This window comes from Delphinus delphis, chromosome 4, assembly GCF_949987515.2.
Source record: "Delphinus delphis chromosome 4, mDelDel1.2, whole genome shotgun sequence".
Classification (NCBI taxonomy): Eukaryota; Metazoa; Chordata; class Mammalia; order Artiodactyla; family Delphinidae; genus Delphinus; species Delphinus delphis.
Genome location: NC_082686.1, coordinates 76,671,117 through 76,688,615, shown reverse-complemented (window position 1 = coordinate 76,688,615; position 17,499 = coordinate 76,671,117). Strand labels below are relative to the sequence as shown.

Genomic DNA, 17,499 nt, shown 5'->3' with positions numbered 1-17,499 from the left:
AAAGCCTGGAGCTTTCCGTTGTAGTGTCTGGGTATTACATTCTGATTCTACCACTTATTTTCTCTGCAATCTTAGGGAAATGATTCCACTACTCTGGGCCTCAAGTCTTTTCATCTGTAGGATATGACAATATCAACCTCTTTGCATCATTATTGTGAAGATTAAGTGAGATAAAAATATGCACTGGCTCATAGTGAGTATTCAGGAAATTGTGTTTAGGAAAAATCATTCCTTACGTTCTTTATTCATGTTGTTTTCACCTTTGTGTTTTAGTGAACAGCAAGACTGTGAAATTGCTCAGGAGATTCAGGAGAAGCTGGCTATTGAGGCCGAGAGACGACGCATTCAGGAGAAGAAAGATGAGGTACAACTTAGTTAATGCCCCTCCACCCCACAGAGGAGGGCTGCTCAGCTCCAGAGCTGTGACTTTCTGTATTCACGGGCTCAGTGTAGGGTTGCTGGATGGGCAGAAGAACTCTCCCCTTTTGGGGTGCATAGTCCAAGTGTCGCCCTCCATGAACCACTGTTTATTGCCCTTTGACCAGTTGTTTAAGTGGTGAAATCTTAAAAGATGATAATGGATAATTTGACATAAATTGTGAATTCGTTTCCGTAGGGCTACTGTAACAAATTACCACACACGTGGCTTAAAACAATAGAACTTGGGCTTCCCTGGTGGCGCAGTGGTTGAGAGTCGGCCTGCCAATGCAGGGGACACGGGTTCGTGCCCTGGTCTGGGAGGATCCCACATGCCGCGGAGCGACTGGGCCCGTGAGCCATGGCCGCTGAGCCTGCGCGTCCGGAGCCTGTGCTCCGCAACGGGAGAGGCCGCAGCAGTGAGAGGCCCGCGTACCGCAAAAAACAAACAAAACAAAACAAAAAAAACAATAGAACTTTACTGTCTCACAGTTCTGAAGGCTGCAAATCGAAATTAAGATGTTCGCAGGGCCATGCTACCTATTAGGAAAGAGCCTTCTTTGCCTCCTCCTAGCTTCTGGTGGCTCTTGGCTGTCTGGCATTCCTTGACTTGTAGTTGCATCATGTCAGTCTCTGCCTTTATTGTCACATGGCCTTCTTCCCTGTATCTTTTTTCCTTTTGTTTTCTTATAAGGACACCAGTCATTGGATTGAGGACCCACCCTAATCCAGTATGATCTCCTCTTAATTATATCTGCAAAGATCCTACTTCCGAATAAGATCATGCTCTGAAGTTCTTGGTATAAATGAATTTTTAAGGGACGCTTCAGCTCAAGACTGGGTGTCTGTCTGCGGGTTATTCCCACAACTTTAGGGAGAGCAGACCTTGAGTGTAGCCTGAACAGGAGTCAGGGACTGTTCATTGCTCTCATTCTTTTTTGTTAATGGTTTCACTCTCCTGTGATATGCTGCCTCAAAACAATGGTCTGTTTGATTCTGTATATATTTTTAAACTGTGTTGTTTTTAAAGCTGAAAATGGTTAAAATGAGCAGTAGTATATGGTTTGTGAGAAGACCTGAATTTGCGCTTAATGATCACTTGCTTTTGTGTTATGTTTTCAGCCTTTCAAATGGTTCCTTTTCAATTTGCATTGATTCTCTGTCTGCTTTTTTTACACCTATTGTGCTGTTCTTGGCCATGGTCTTGATTTATAATAAGGAAAAAATGATTTATTATTTTTAATAGTAGAACGACCATATGGTATTTTGCATACTCAGAAATACTTTTCAGGGTTAAAGTGGGTGCTATTAATAAGTACATAAACTGGGACTCTCCTGGGCAAACTGGCACATACGATCACCCTATTAAATAGATATAATCAGAGTTATCAGTGAACCAGCCTGCATCTTCTGTTCCTCCACTGAGCCATCCTTGTTTCTCTGGAACTCCTTGTTCAATGCCAGGTGAGTGTGAGATGCCTGGTGTGAGTGTATTTAGCTATTTCTTTAAGAAACAAACCATGATTATGTGATGATCAGAGTTGTAAGTAGGAATTAAGGATTCCTTTTCATCCTTCCTGTTAGCAACACAGGAGCTCTTTCTTACTACAGGATGTGTTGCATCTCTATAGTCAAGACTGCCTTGGAGATGAAACTGGCAACTGAAAGAAGTGATTATGTTTTGTAGACAGAAAAGCTTCTATTTTAAATATCACAGAGTAATGAAGTTGGCTTCTTATAAATGCTACTGGTGTCCTGTAATTCCCCCCCTCCCCCCACCCCATTCGGGGAAAAACAGTATTCGGGAAACCAAAATACTTTATTTTACGCATGTGGAATCTAAATAGCAGTCACAATAATCTCATTGTTACACTATATAAAGTGTGTAGTGTAGTGAATAACTGCATTTTTCAGATGAAGAACTTAAGTCTTGAAGAAGTAAATGACTGGTCCCAAGCTACAATAAGATGCCAGAGAAATGTCTGTACAGTTCAGTCTCCTGACTGACTGCCTCTGACCTGGATGTACTGTGACACAACATAGAACACAGAGACTTTGGAGTTAGACTATCCTGGGTTTGAATCTTATCCATTTAACTTTTAGCTGAGACTTTCAGCATCTCACTTAACCATGTAGAGCCTCAGGTTCCAAATTGAAGAAGTCCATGGTAACTCCACACTTACCCCAAAGGGCTGTTGTGAAGTTTAAATAAAATTAAGTATATAAAGTCTCTGCCACGTATTAAATTAATAGTTGCTCTTTCCTTTTTGCTTTCTTGCCAGGTGTTTTCCCCACCATTCTGCCCCTTACAACAACTCTGATTTCTCTTATAGGGAGATAAGCGTGAAATTAGAAAGGGGAAACAATACACAGGCTTAGGTGTGTTCTAGTGTGGTCTGATCTGAGGCATCTTCAGGAGTTTATGCTTTGCTGCCCTCCTACTACACTGCCTTCCACTATTGTTTGACCTACTGAAATGTTCCCCCTTCCCCAGTGCAGTGCAGTGAGAGATGAGAAATCCAGTTGTGGACGTTTAGTGAGACTAGCCTTTAAAAAACTGCTTTCAGACTTTTTTGACTTTTCACTGATGCCTTAGATTAGATGGCTGTCCCGCCAAGATGTTCTTCTGTTGTAGAAAAATGTGACTTCCAGCTGACTAGTATGTTGTAATATTAAATAAACAAAATCTGCATTAGTAAAGTTTGATGTTGAAGGATGTATGATAATCCTTATTTATTTTAGTCCAGGGTGCCTAATAGGGGAGACTAAGACAATTGTGCTGATTTTTCTGTCCAACTTTGCATTGCCTGTTACTCATCAACTGTCCGAATTCTCCCCCCTCCTCGCCGCCTCCATGCTCTTCTGCTTCCTTGTAGAGTCTGCCTAGCTAATGAGTTCTTACTGAACGGCAGGGCTGTGGAAAATTCCTCTCTGGATTTTCACCCAAATCTCTTTTAGAGATTTTTGGGGTCAACTTTCTTGGGTAGTTCCTAGTCCCCCAAAACAGATGTAGAATCCAAGGCCCCTTTCCTCTTGGGACAGATTTTTTTCTGAACAACATTGTTCCTGAGTAGTGTTATACGACTTCGTGTGGGTGAATTAGCATGTCTAGCTTTGTTATGGTATAATTTTATTGTGTTTTTTAACAGAGCACAGATGTAAGGAAGGTAGCATTTCCATTGGGGAGACAGATGTAGAAAAGTTTAAAAAAGATCCTTTGTATTCTTACCAGCATTGTGGCCTCTCCCTCCTTCCTTTCCCTCCCTCTTTTCTCTCTTTCCCTCTTCCTTCCTTCCTTCCTCTCAGTGCCCTGTTGAAGGGGCTTGTAGCCTTTGGTAATACTGGACTGTATGAGTTTGTGATTAATATGGGGGGATTAATTTTATTGGGATCTTTCTCTTTGGTCACAGGTTTAGCATTTGTCAGTGTTGTTTAATGAAGCCAAGAAATGTGTGTTTAGTTGATTTAACTCAGTTATTCTTAAATAAAACTCTTAACTAATTGTGTGTGAATGTATACATATGTGTGTCTTTGAACCTAGGTCCAAATATATGTGAACGTGAAACTATTTTAGCGAAAAACTTTTTTTTTTTTTTTTGCGTAAATAAACAGTAGCATGGCCAACCATGTTATGAAAAGTCTGTGGCACTGGTCCAACAATTTGGAGCCGTTTATAATGTGAACTGTTCAGGGATAAACTTAGTAACCAATTTACATTAAAAATTAATCTAGTGTGAGCCATGGAACTTTTTCATAGCATTCTTAAGGTCATTAGTAATTTGTGTTCTAAAAAAATATTTATATAAGTTGGTAATATCTAGAGAATAGCTCAGATAATAATAATTTTAGCAACTGAAATTTTTTCCTGTGTTTTGGCACTTTAGAAATAGGTTTATACATATATAGCCAGACGGGGAGTGAGTGGGTTTCTTCTGGTTGAGAAAATTCTTCTCTCTTTTTATCCTAGTTATACTGATGTTTTTATAGCAACGGAATTGGTGTTACCCTCTTTTTCTGGTCTTATAGAGTAACCCTTTTGGGATTATTCCTGCTTGAGTTCCCTACTGAGTTAGATGTTAATATATTAATCGCTAGTTAATAAAAGAAATTTAGCAATCTAATGGAATGGCTTCCTTTTTTTTGTTCTTCTGACAGTCATTTGACAATCACATTTTCAGATCTCCTTTAGCTTGTCTTTATACCCAAGATTTTCTCATTTTGAATCCCAGTACTATTGTATGATAGAGGTGAAAACTTTAAGGGGGAAGTAACCCTGATATAAAATCATATAAACCATAAAAATACCCTAAGGGATCCAGCACCACAGTTCAGTAATTTGTCTTCTGCTTGAGAAAGATGCATGGGGTTCCTCTGGGCTCCATTGCACCTTGATTGTATGAATGCTTCTCTCAGAGCGCTCATCTTTGCGTGTCTTACATTAGGTTAATCACTTTTCTTCTAGCACTTAATAGATAAGAACATTAACGATATTGACCACATATCTTGTTTCCCTATAGGAGGTCTCTAGCAGAATGTTTGACCCATTGAAGGGAATCAGTAAATCTATGTTTTTCTTAAAATAACTTTCCTCTAGCGTTCCAGGGATCCTTACCTGTGCCCTTACTTATGCTCACAGCTTCCAGTTTTCCAGAGTTGAGTGTTGTTTCAATAAATGTATTTACTAGAAAGTCTTGTATGCAACAGAGTTGTTTCTACGTATTAACCCAAAGTAAGTCTACCTGATTAATTAAAAAATAATTGAATGTGACTTCAAAAGGGCTTATGAGTTCTTTTAGATTTTTTTCCCCAAGTTATGTTTTATTGAACACTAGTTTCATAAGGTTTATATTTTTTTATGTAACAAAAAGGCATCTGTCCCAAAATAAATTTGGAAATTCCTGGGTTACAGGAAGATAACAGGTTACGTTTCTTTTATCAAAGTGTTAAAATGAGCTAAATGTGTTTAAAGAGTTGGATATAATACATGTTTTCTATTGAATGCTTTCTGGTTTATTTGGAGAAACTTTTGATACCAGTGTTCTCAGAAACAGAGCTTGAGAAATGCTGTTCTGGACTAACCTTTAACAGGAAGGAAGCTGAAGACTAAGGAGGTTGTTTATGTCAAGGGTGACTACGCTGCGTCCAAGCATTGTGACTAATAATTGCCATCTTTAGCTTGTTTCAGGGGAAATTTTTTATATTGAAATCGCCTCACTAAACCCATTGTGCAGTAATGTTGGAGAGCAGCGAAGAAAACTGACTTGGGCTAAACCACGGTTTATAACATAGCAGCAATTTTCCTTTCACTCCTCAAGTCTAGCTAGCTGTTCTTCTCAGACAGAAGAAGCTTACTCAGAAAAGAGCTGAGAGGTTAAAAGAGCACAGGGTTTGGGTGCTAAGGTGCATGACACATTATGATTATTATTATTCTACTCGGTTAAAAGCCCTCCTTTGGACTAGCTAATGCATTGTACAAAAGAGGCATCACCTTTGTTTCTCTTTGGTTCAACTTTGGCTCTTCACATTGAGAAGGCTTATAACTATGTATTAATTAGGACCAAATTCAATAGCAGCAAAGCAATTATAAAGTCCCTGGAGTAGAGTTTAATAATTTCTACTGGCAGTTGGACCTGGTAATTTTCCTTTATATTGTTATTCAGTTATATCAAGGGAAACTTTTTGTTTCCAGTAAAACAAACCACTTAGGAAAATGAGTGTTGGGTGCTTAGTAAACATGACAACTCAGGGAAGTGTTTACATTTTCTTCCTACTTGTGCAGTAAAATAAATAGGGATTTGGGAAATTCTGTAACAGGTATTACTTTGGGGAGAATAAATTATCTTGTCACGCCCCTCTCTTTTCCTAACTGACTGGTATATTGCTTTGCAAGACATCAAACAGAATGAACCTGGCACAGGGGATGGTACCTGGTAACACTCTCAGATTTATTACAATGGTGCATTAGGGTGTCAAGACATTTGACTTTAAGGTTGAGTAGTTCAGACGCTATTTTACAGATAAAGAATTCAGGCCCAAAGAAATCCATTTTAGTAGTTAATGTTTCTGTCCCCGTGTCTCTAAAGCATCTCTGACTTGAACTGGAAGAGAAAAAGAAAATCATCATATTCTTTAGGTTTAGAGGATTTTTTTCCATCAGAGTATTAGAAATTCAGATCTCTTTGCATGAAAATTATACTTGTGTTTTAAGTGGGACTGTGTTCTTTACCTTTCATTCTGAGCTGCAGTATTTTGTGAGTGCTTTTGCATGGATTACTTATCAAATATATATGTATATATTTTACAGACTTATGAGAAGTTTCCAGCATAGAAATCAGTTAAAGGATATATGCTAATAGTATATTTATAAGTTTGAATTTAGGCATGTACTTAACATAAAGTCAGGTTTGTAAGGCTATTTTGTGAGCATTAAAAGCCAAGTATATGGATAACGTTTGCTAATTTACCTAGCCTCAGAATCCAACTTACTGCTACAGTGATATAAGAGAAATTGAGTCATTCAGATGAATTTTATTTGCCTTGCAGTCTTAGTATATTCTTCACATTGGCTTATTCAGAAAATTGCAAAAAGAAGAATAGTGATTAATTCTTGCCTCAAAATTTGCACCATTTACATCTGAGCACATCTTATATTCCTCATTGTAAATATAAAGAAGTTAGCCCCTCAAACTACCTATGGCTATTATTATCATTTGCATCGGTGAGTATTGTTGCCATATTTGTAAGATCTTTAAGAATCTGATAATGGCTAGGGATCTTTTTTCCAAAAAAGTGTACATGAATAAAGTTTATGTGCTATTTTATTGGGCCTTTCATAGAAATAATCTTCAAATTCAGAACACTGTCACTTTCTAGCTCAAAACCTTTAGGAACCCCTCATCCCTTACATTACAGATGCCAGACTTCTTAAGATTGTCTGTAAGGGGCGCCTGTGATCCAGCTTCTGCCTGGTTTTTTAGCCTCACCTTTCTCTGTAACACCCCACATCCAGTGTTCTAATTGGACTATTGGTTGTTCCCTAGATTGATGCCCATTAAAATATTTATAACTTTGCTGATGCTGTTCTCTGTTCTTCCTTTACCCGTTGGAATCCAGTGCTTTGTTCAAAACCTAACATTAATGCAAAGCCTTGAACTAATCCGTTTGAGTAGAAATAATATTCCCTCTTTTGTGCTCCCATAGACATTTTACCCTCTTTTTTGAGGCATTTATAATTCAGTTGTATTGCAGCTATTTGTATATACCTTTGTTTTCATGGGGGACGGTAATCGTTTAGGGGACGCAGTCAGAATGTTATTACTCATCACTCAGTAACTGCTAAAAACTTGCCTGGAGATAGAGCAGAGGGGAGACAGGAGGAAAACTGTTTTCTCTTTTTTATTAGTTAAGACGGTGGTCCTCTAATGCAAAGCTAAATGAGAACCAACTGAAAAATTCTTTTAAAAAAGTTTTCAAATTACATTGTAAATACAGTTTATAAAAGTTTATAGATTATGGTACTCTTCCTCATTCAGACTTAGTGAATCATCATCTTGGAAAAAGGGCCCATAAATATGTATTTAAAAAATTCTGTTCTATAGCCACCTTTAGGAACATTACATTTGAATGTCTTCAAGTTACGTTAGATTTAAATTCAATTAAAAAAAACCTTTCCCTCTCATCTGGATCTTGTGCCCTTCCTATTGAGCAGTCATCTGGGGCATTTGGACAGAAGGAGCTTAATATCAGGAAGTCTAGAGAGCCTAGCTGGAGGCAGAGCCACAAAAGCCTGGCAGTGGAATGTCAAACCATTGACCTGTAGGGTCACTGTATGGAGTTTGTTCATTCTCTGGTAATGTTTATTTCCCTTCTCTTTGTATTTGCAGGACATAGCTCGACTCTTGCAAGAAAAAGAGTTACAGGAAGAGAAAAAGCGAAAAAAACACTTTCCAGAGTCCCCTGGAGCCAATGCTTATGGTGGTAGTTACTCTTATGAAGATGGAGGTAAGTTTTTGCATCATGACCTACTCTATCCTTAGACTCAGTTGCAAGACACCCCTTTAAATTTGTCTGTAAAGTGACCCTAGGGCCCCTTTAGATTTGTGGTGGAATTTTATCTTATCTAATAAATTCATCTGTTCTTTAGTTTGATGACCAGAGCCATTTTTATGGCTGTTAAAACTTGAATATAGTTTAGGAAAATTTGGCGTGCATTGGAATGTTGTATTACATTCTAAGCACATAAACTGGGGTGTGGAAAAGTGGCATATGAGCCTCTGGGCTTGATCTTTCTCAAGGAAATCTGGACAGTACTGTTTGAAGCAGCAAAGTGGCACAAATAATAAAGGAGGTACAGCATTTATCAGTTACTGGATACCAAAGCTTTTTTTCCATGCTTCGTATCTTTTAAACCTAGGCCAATGGGTTAACCTGCTGATGACAAAATTGAATTTTAAGATTCTCTGTTCCTTTTTTGCTCTTGATGCTTTCTTTGCTATTTGATTACCATATAGAAAAATTTCTGAGATAGAGAGATCCCTTCTCTAGTGCTTGCTTTTGCAGTGGTGGTGGTGGTGATGGTGTGGTGGTGGCACTTGTGGTGGTGGTGAATCTTTATCTTAAAAGTGTGTTGGGAAACGAGTATTGACAAATATTGTTCAGTCCTTTTTAAAGATCTGTCAAAGGAAAGACATTTCCTATGGTTTTTAGTGTCTGTATTTATTGTAGTTCAGCTTGGAGACTATACTTAGGATACCAGCTAAATAAAATTTAAAAGCAGCTTCTAGAGAGTAAAGATTTTAAGGTCAGTAATCCCCAAGTCCCTTGAAAATTAATTGTCAATTGCTCTTCTATAATTTCATTGTAAAAGGTAAGTAGGTATTTGTCTTTGATGAGTAGAATGAAAGATACATATATGTAGGTGATAGGATTATTATAGTTTGAGTCTTGCAGTCACAGTGTTCTAAATCTATCCTAATCAGTAGAGCTCAGCTCTATAACACAATCAGTAAGCAGGTTGATTCTCTACTTATTGCTTGGCGTGTTGTTCTTCCATATGTAAAATGCTCAGCTCTTTGTTGATAGCCATTTTCCTTATGCTGGTCTTTCTAATCAAATGTGGTACATCATTTAAAAAGAAAAATTATTGCCGTATTTTTCTGTACTAGAGGTCAGAAGGTAAAGAGTTACTCGTCAGCTTTAATTAAAATCTTAGAATTGTGGTCTGGCGTAAAACATTAGGGTGGTAAGTAAATTAAGTACACTAAAGTACTAATTTTAGCATTCCTCTATTAAAACCTTATACTAACTTGAATTGGGACTCAAGCCTGGTGGTTTTGACCAGACTGCTGACATACTGTTTCATCTCTCTAGACTATGTTAAGAATTCCATGGATTTTCAGGGACACCTAAAATTTTTACAAATCTCTATTTAGCTGCTTTTGTAAAGTTATGGAGAATGGCATATATGCTACTTTTTTGGAGTTGAGGGGGATTGGTAAGAGAAAACAATGACCTTCTGAGCATGTGCCTGTAAAGTACTGTTGGAATTTCTCTTCAGTTGTGTTGTTGTTGGGAGACGATATATCGCTGAGCACGTGATCTTCATTTATATGCCTTTGAGTTAGACTAAGTTGAGTTCCACAGAAACCATATTGCAGTCCAGCTCATATTTACAAAGCAGGCTTACGTTCTTTGCAGTGGTCCTTTCCCAACACATAAGGGATATTCTTTAATTGTACTTCTTTGCGCGCAATATGATTTTTGTCTGTCTTATAATAATCACAGCAAATCATTACAGAAGTGGTTGTTTTAGCTTTCATTTTACTTAAACTTTAATAAATTAATCTTTTAAGAATAATCATTTATAGATTTTCTACAAATCTGAAATTATCCAAAACATCTGTCAGATTTATATTGATTGAAATGGTATATCTTATTCATTTATGAATCCATGTTTTTTTTTCAAAGCCACTTACCTGTATTGCAAGCATATTAGAGACTTTAAGTCATGGTCTTTGGAGTCATTAGACCTTGATTCACGTTTCATCCATTCCTTAGAAAAATTGTAATGTTAAGGAAGTTATCTACTGGAATCACTCTAAGCCTTTTTCTCATCTCTAAAATGGAGATTCTAAAAATAAATCCTTCGCATGGATGTTGAGAAGATTAAACAACATAATTTTTCTGAAGACTTACGAACTCTAAAGTACTATTATTTATACATATATTAATGTAATGTGTGTACTACATAGTATTTTGTCTATTTAAACAAAAATCATTTTATTTTGAAAGACAAACATGGAAGCACACAAATCAAATGTTTACATATATATGCATATATATATGCAAACATGTGTGGGTGTAGATATATGTATACGTATATACATGTATATGTATGTATGTATGTATTGGCTATAAGGAAGTTAATTATATTTGCCAAATAACTTGGTCTCAAGAAACATAAAAGTCTCAGTCCTTAACTGAACTGGGTTTTAAAGGATTCAAACAGATTCCTCCACCCCCTCTCTTTTTTTTTTTTTTTTTCTTTCCCAGGTTTAAAGATATCACAAGTGATCACAATAAATATTTTTTCCTGTCAACTCTGTGAAAACATAGTGACAGCTCTGTTCTAATTCTTGCAACACACTTCCCTAAAGTAAAACTACTAATATTTGTTAACTTTTTAGAAAGAAGTAAAAATAAAAAACAAAACAGTCATAACTTGACAAATCCATGTTGAAAACAAAACCTTTCTTGTCTCTTTTTGGGCTTAAAGGCAGGCTTCACTTCTGCAGTTTTCTGTGGGAACATAGGTATTAACACTAAACCATTGTCTCCTAGTTGGGGTCATCATTTATGTAGCTGGTCAGTATTATGTTAATTCACAGCAGTAGTGAAGTGATTCTTTCTCAGCTGTCAAGATACTCCTAAAATAACAGTTTGGCTAAAAGAGTAGATACTTTATTTTATTACAGAGAGTAATTGTTCTGTTTCACTTCTGCTTATGTAAAAAATAAGTTTTCCATAAATTATGAAGATAAATACCTCTACAGACTTTTTAGAAGACAGATTTTAATTTAGATGTCATCTCTGAGGCAAATGTTCTTTTCTTCTGGAAAGCTCAAGAGGAAACAATTTGGAGTTTTTAGTGGAAGCTTATGGCATAAGAGATACATATAACACACCTCCCCACCTCTGTTCCTTCATTAGATAACAATAACACACTTTAACAAAAGCAAAAAACCCAAGACAAGCAAACAAAACCCGTAATAACTAAGGAAGTTTATGGTCGTTTATTTTTTCTACATCCCACCCAATTACGGTAGCTGTTTCAAAAGCAGTTCAGCGAGTGACTAATTCCAATAGGGAATCTTGGCTATCTTAGCAATTTTCCACAGAATTAGGATTTCTTTTTGTTACTTCCCAGTTAAAGTAAAAGTCTTAGAAAATGTTAAAATAAATACGCTCTTGCAATGTGCATTGTTAATTTACTTCCTTTGTTTTCACAGTTTGCTTGTTCTTAAATGAGACCTGACAAAAAAGCACCCATCTGTGTGCTGTTTCTGCAGTTTGTGTTAAACTTAGGGACTTGTATATTTAGCACATATTGTATTTTTATACCCAGAAAACAATATCATAAAGTTTTTTGAAATGTATTTAGGAAGTGACTTCTTTTTTATGTATTCTGTTATGGCATCTCTTTTTAATTTTTTTCCTCTGAAAAATTTCAAGTAAGATTAGGAACAGAGTTATCCAAAGATAATATGGTCATTTACTCACTTAAAATTCTCCTTTACTCCCTCTTCTTCCACACTGAACCGTAACATGGCTGGGATTGTTGGCTTTGGCCACCTATGGGGAAAGGACAGAGGAATACAAAAATCTGTGGCTCATCACTCTAGTGGACTGAGTAGAAATTAGCAATATTCTGACCTAGATTTATTGTTATTTCCAATAAGAGTATTTGAAAGTCTCTGACTGGAATCACAAAACTTAATTCTTTTTCTGTTTTATAAGACTCCTTCAGCTCTCACTTTCCCCCCATATACTAGTTCCAAATTGGTTTTATAAATAGAATTAAACATTTAATGACTAGAATTTGTGTTATTGGCAAATATTAAAGTATGTGTTAACTCTTCGCTAATCATGATCAAGCTCTTCTTTCAGATTTACTTTTTTTCGCTTACTTTCATTTTAGTTTTCTACCTTTCTGGCTATGTACCCAGAATCCTTCATGTACGCATGGACCATTCCAGCAAATGCTCATCCCTTCGTTTCAGTTTGTTAAATTGAAAACGTAATCCTCTTCATTTTAAAATATGTTAAACTTGGGCCCTGTCTCTGTCCTGTAGTGAGTTCACACTCATGAAGTTAACTTGCATTTCTATTTTTCACATTCCTCCACCTCCGCTCAGACCAGCCACGGTCAAGGAGGGCAAGGGAGTTGGGTTCTGGCTTCTCAAAGTCTTATAGACTCCAAAGTGAGGAAAAGACTGTGAAGCAGAGAAAGGAGAAATCGAAACCTCCACAGGAGAACTTGGAAGAACTGGAGGAGCATCGTTCATCAGAGAAACCTCTTTCGTCCTCTAGCTTGGGTAAAACGAGGGACGATCCCCGAATTAACACTGAGCAGCCTGAAAGGAAACGATCTGGTCATGAGAGGCTCCGAAGACCTCCTCTCCCCAAGATCAGTGGTGAGGTGTTTCTGAGCACTGAATCGGAAGACTGGGAGGCTAACCATAGACATCGAACTCGGACTTGGGAAAAACAGTCCAGGCACCAAGACCAACTTTCTCCCAAGGCCTCACAGAAGGCGGGGCTTCACTGCCAGGAAGCTGTATATAGAAGCAACCATGGGCAAGGTGAGCACAGAGAGAGGAAGCACAGGCCCAGGGCTCCTCCCATCTCAGAGAGTGAGGCGCGGCACCAACTCCATGATGCAGGTAATAAAGGGCAGCCTCGTTGGAAGTTCTGGTATCATGTATATACACACAAACAACTGTATTTAATAAGCATCGTAAACAACCTGTCCTTTCTCTCTGGCTTGTGCTCCTGGCTTGGAAATAAATCCTGGAGCCAAATATTACAAAAAGGTATTCACTTAATCTCAAATCTCTGCCTTCTAAGAGAATACACTCATTCCTTACAACATTCTTCCAGCTCCAGGTTGCAGTGGAGGTACCCATCCCAGATACAATTTTTGATTTGCCAAGACCATATATCAGAGATTCTGATACCAAAGCAATGCTCTTGAGTTTCTGGTTTTGATTCAGTGAACCCAGAAGGTTTAGGAACACCACCTTCATAGTATTTGCCTAACTAGAAGACCTGCGGGGCTGGAAGTACTGGATTTTCTTGACCTCCTCTTTCCCGGCTCTAAAGTGAGAGATGGGAGAGGCAATCTCTTAAGATAGCGTTTTTCAAATAGTGAGCTTCAAGTTTGTTTTCATCAGAATCAGCTGGGCTATTTCCTAAAAATTCAGGTGTCTGGGTCTTACATATGTTATCATCTCTGGAGTGCAACATGGCAATTCGGGTTTGTTTTAGACCAGGAGGTGATTCTCACGTACTTAAAGTTTGAAAACAATCGCCTTGAGTTCCTTCCTGTGCTTTAACCATCTTCAACTCTAACTCTACAGTTGGTGTTCTGAAGTGCCAATATGAGGTGAGTTCTTGGTACTTACATAAGAACGAGGTGAACATTAGTGTTAAACCTCAAATTTCTGGCATCCATGAGGCCTAACTCTGAAGTCTGTCACTGACATAGTAATGGTTCTCTCTCTTCTTGTCTGGAAACTGCCACTGTGATGTTTTCCGTGTGGCTGTACCACTGCAAGTCATAGTACTGCACTGTCTGGTGTTTTAATTAGACCGTACTCATCTCCCTAGTTCTGTTTTGCTCTCATGGAAGTTTTCCAGAGATACGAGGATTATTGGGGAAAAAAGTACCAAGGAGATGACTGTTCTTACTTAACTTCCATTACTGTTGCCCAGCCAACCTCTACTTCTGGTCTGGAAAGTAGTTTCTAGATTGCAGGTTCAGGTTGATCCTTTTGGTTCCTCCTTTCATGTTATCTCTTCCTATCATGTTAGTCCTTAAGTTTTTAAAGGACTTGGTGATAAAGAAAATGAAAATTCAGTTCAGCAAGCCAAATGAGTGTCTGCCACAAATATTCTTGCCTCAGGCTTTATGTTTGGGGATGGATGCTTGGATCTGAGCCTCAGAAGTTTCATGAGTCAAGCCAAAAAGATGGATATGTAGACAAACAATTGCAAATTTGATATACTTTTAACAAAGAGCTGTGGGGCAGTAGAGGAGGAAGTGATAAAATCTACGTGGAGTAGGCTTTATGAGTAAGTTACACTGGATCCAGATTTAGAAAGACATGTTGGAGTCCAAAAGATACCGGGGAGGAATGGTGATTACATCGACCTCTACATTTCTGATTCTGTGACTCCAACCTCCTAAGTGTGCTCTGAGGGCTGGTTAAATCTTTATGGCTTTCAGTACACTTGAGGGTATCTTAAACAGGCTTAGAAAGGGTGAAACTAATATGAAACAAACACTGACTCACAGGCCCTAGTACTGGAGTTATAGGCAAATGTTTTGTCTGTTTTATTTTAATAGCATAAGGGTTTAAAAACAGTGTGACTAGGCAGCTACTAAAATGGCTACAACATAGCTGCTAGCGTCTGTCATTTTATATTCAACTTACTTTGCAAACTTTACCGACGTGGGCCCTGTAGGCGTCTGAATTTGCGATGCCCTTCCCCCCCCACCTACCCAGAATAGGTCAGAAGATACATTAAAATATAATTATTAGATACTGGTGTCTATTACTGGTGGCTGTTGTGAAAGCACAGTTCTTAAAGTTGTTAGCATAAGCCAAAGTTTTATTTAACTTAATAATGAAGAAACTAGCAGGACAGCAAAGAGCTAGTTCTAAGAGCATTGATCTGCAGGACGTGGTTTTTTGTTTTGTTTTTTGTTTTGTTTTGGGTTTTTTTGCGATACGCGGGCCTCTCACTGTTGTGGCCTCTCCTGTTTCAGAGCACAGGCTCCGGACACCCAGGCTCAGCGGCCATGGCTCACGGGCCCAGCCGCTCCGCGGCACGTGGGATCTTCCCGGATCGGGGCACGAACCCGCGTCCCCTGCATTGGCAGGCAGACTCTCAACCACTGTGCCACCAGGGAAGCCCAGGACATGGTTTTATAATTGGTTGAAAATGGAACACAGAATAAAATTGCTAACTTAAATATAAGATTGGTTAACTTTCTAAAGGGCAGTAAATCTATACCACCTTTGGGGGTAAACACCTCTATTGAGCTATTAAATTACAACAGCTTATTAATTTTCTGCCGGTCAACTTCCAGCCTCTCAGAGCCATTAAACACCATGCTGCTATGATATTCCCCAAGTGTCAGAATGGCTTATTACAAAATACTCTTGAATGGTATCAGGATCCACATGTCATCAGATTACCTTATTCCATAGTTTGGGATAAGTTTATCTTGAGTACCAGTATTTTTAACAGTTTTATTTTATCAGAATTTCTTGAAAGGTAAGCTTTGTTTGTGTTTATTGAGGGAGATTCTTGTGTCCTCAGACTGGAGAATGATGAACGGAAAAAGATAAGCAAGAATTTGATTAAGAAATGAACGTGGAACTCTTGAAAGTATGGTCCACCTGGTTTTTTGAAAGCTGGTTTCCAAATTATGTTTGGGTTTCCAAAAAGAGGGCAGCCATCTTGGTAATTTCTTTGAATTAACTATGTTTAATAACATTTTAGAGCATCTCTGTTTTCTGTAATGACAGCCTTACACGGTACTATCTGAAGTTCCTCATTACATACTTACAAAAGCTCTTTTCACCTTTGGTACGGAGTATGCTGCATTTAATGGGCAGTCCTGTCGGTCCAGAAATCTAGTATTCCAGGCTGTAGAAATTTTCTACTTATGAGACGTGCAAGTTCCAAAGATATATCAAGAGTTCAAATAAACTCTTCTTTTTCCCTCTAAATGTTTGACCTAGAGAGATATTACCTCAAAATAGAACTGTTTGTTTTTATTGGGGTATAGTTGACATATAACATTATATTACTTTCAAGTGTATATTTGTATGTATTGCAAAATGATCACAATAAGTCTAGTTAACATCTGTCACCATACATAATTACAAATTTTTTTCTTGTGATGAGAACTTTTAGGATCTGTTCTCTTAGCACCTTTCAGATATGCAATGCAGTACTTACGGTCTCCATGCTGTACGTTGATTGCATCCCCATGACATTTATTTTATAACTGGAAGTTTGTATCTTATGACTCTCATCACCCATTTTGCCCACCCCACCAACCCCCACTCTGGCAACCACAAATCTATTCTTTGTATCTCTGAGCTCAGGACTTTTTGTTTTGTTTTAGATTCCACATATAAGTGAAATCGTACAGTATTTGCCTTTCTCTTTCTGACTTATTTCACCTACCATGATGCCCTCAGGGTCCATCCCTGTTGTCATAAATGGCAAGATTTAATTCTTTTTTATGGCTGAATAATATTCCTCTGTGTGTGTGTGTGTGTGTGTGTGTGTGTGTGTGTGTGTGTGTGTATGTATCTAACATTTTCTTTATCCATTCATCCATCAATGGACACTTAGGTTGTTTCCGTGTCTTGGCTATTGTAAATAATAATAATGCAGTAAGCACAGGGTGCATATATCTTTTTGAGTTTGTGTTTTCATTTCCTTCAGATAAATTCCCAGAAGTGAAATTACTGGATTGTATGATAGTTCTAACTTTTTTTAAAATTTTTGAGGGACTTTTGTACTGTTTTTCATAGTGGCTGTACCAATATACATTCCCACCAACAGTGCACAGGGGTTTCCTTTTCTTCACATCCTTGCCAACACTTGTTATTTCTTGTCTTTTTGATAATAGTTATTCTAACCGGTGTGAGGTGTGATACCTCACTGTGGTTTTGATTTGCATTTCCCTGATGATTAGTGATGTTCAGCACCTTTTCGTATGTGTTGGCCATCTGTATGTCTTCTTTGGAAAAATGTCTATTCAGATCCTCTGCCCATTTT

General features: G+C 37.8%; 1 protein-coding gene across 3 annotated transcripts in view; it reads left to right on the top strand.

Moving 5' to 3' along the window:
• Positions 1-17,499, top strand: part of CCDC50 (coiled-coil domain containing 50) — a 66,078-nt gene that overhangs the window by 29,696 nt on the left and 18,883 nt on the right. Inside the window, exons 4-6 of one of the 3 annotated variants that reach the window (XM_060010938.1) lie at positions 274-364; positions 8,301-8,418; positions 12,831-13,277. In XM_060010938.1, the coding sequence (XP_059866921.1) occupies positions 274-364; positions 8,301-8,418; positions 12,831-13,277 (656 nt within the window). Of the gene's footprint in view, positions 1-273; positions 365-8,300; positions 8,419-12,830; positions 13,359-17,499 lie in introns of all 3 variants that reach the window. The other 2 variants (XM_060010937.1, XM_060010939.1) reach the window with 2 other exon arrangements.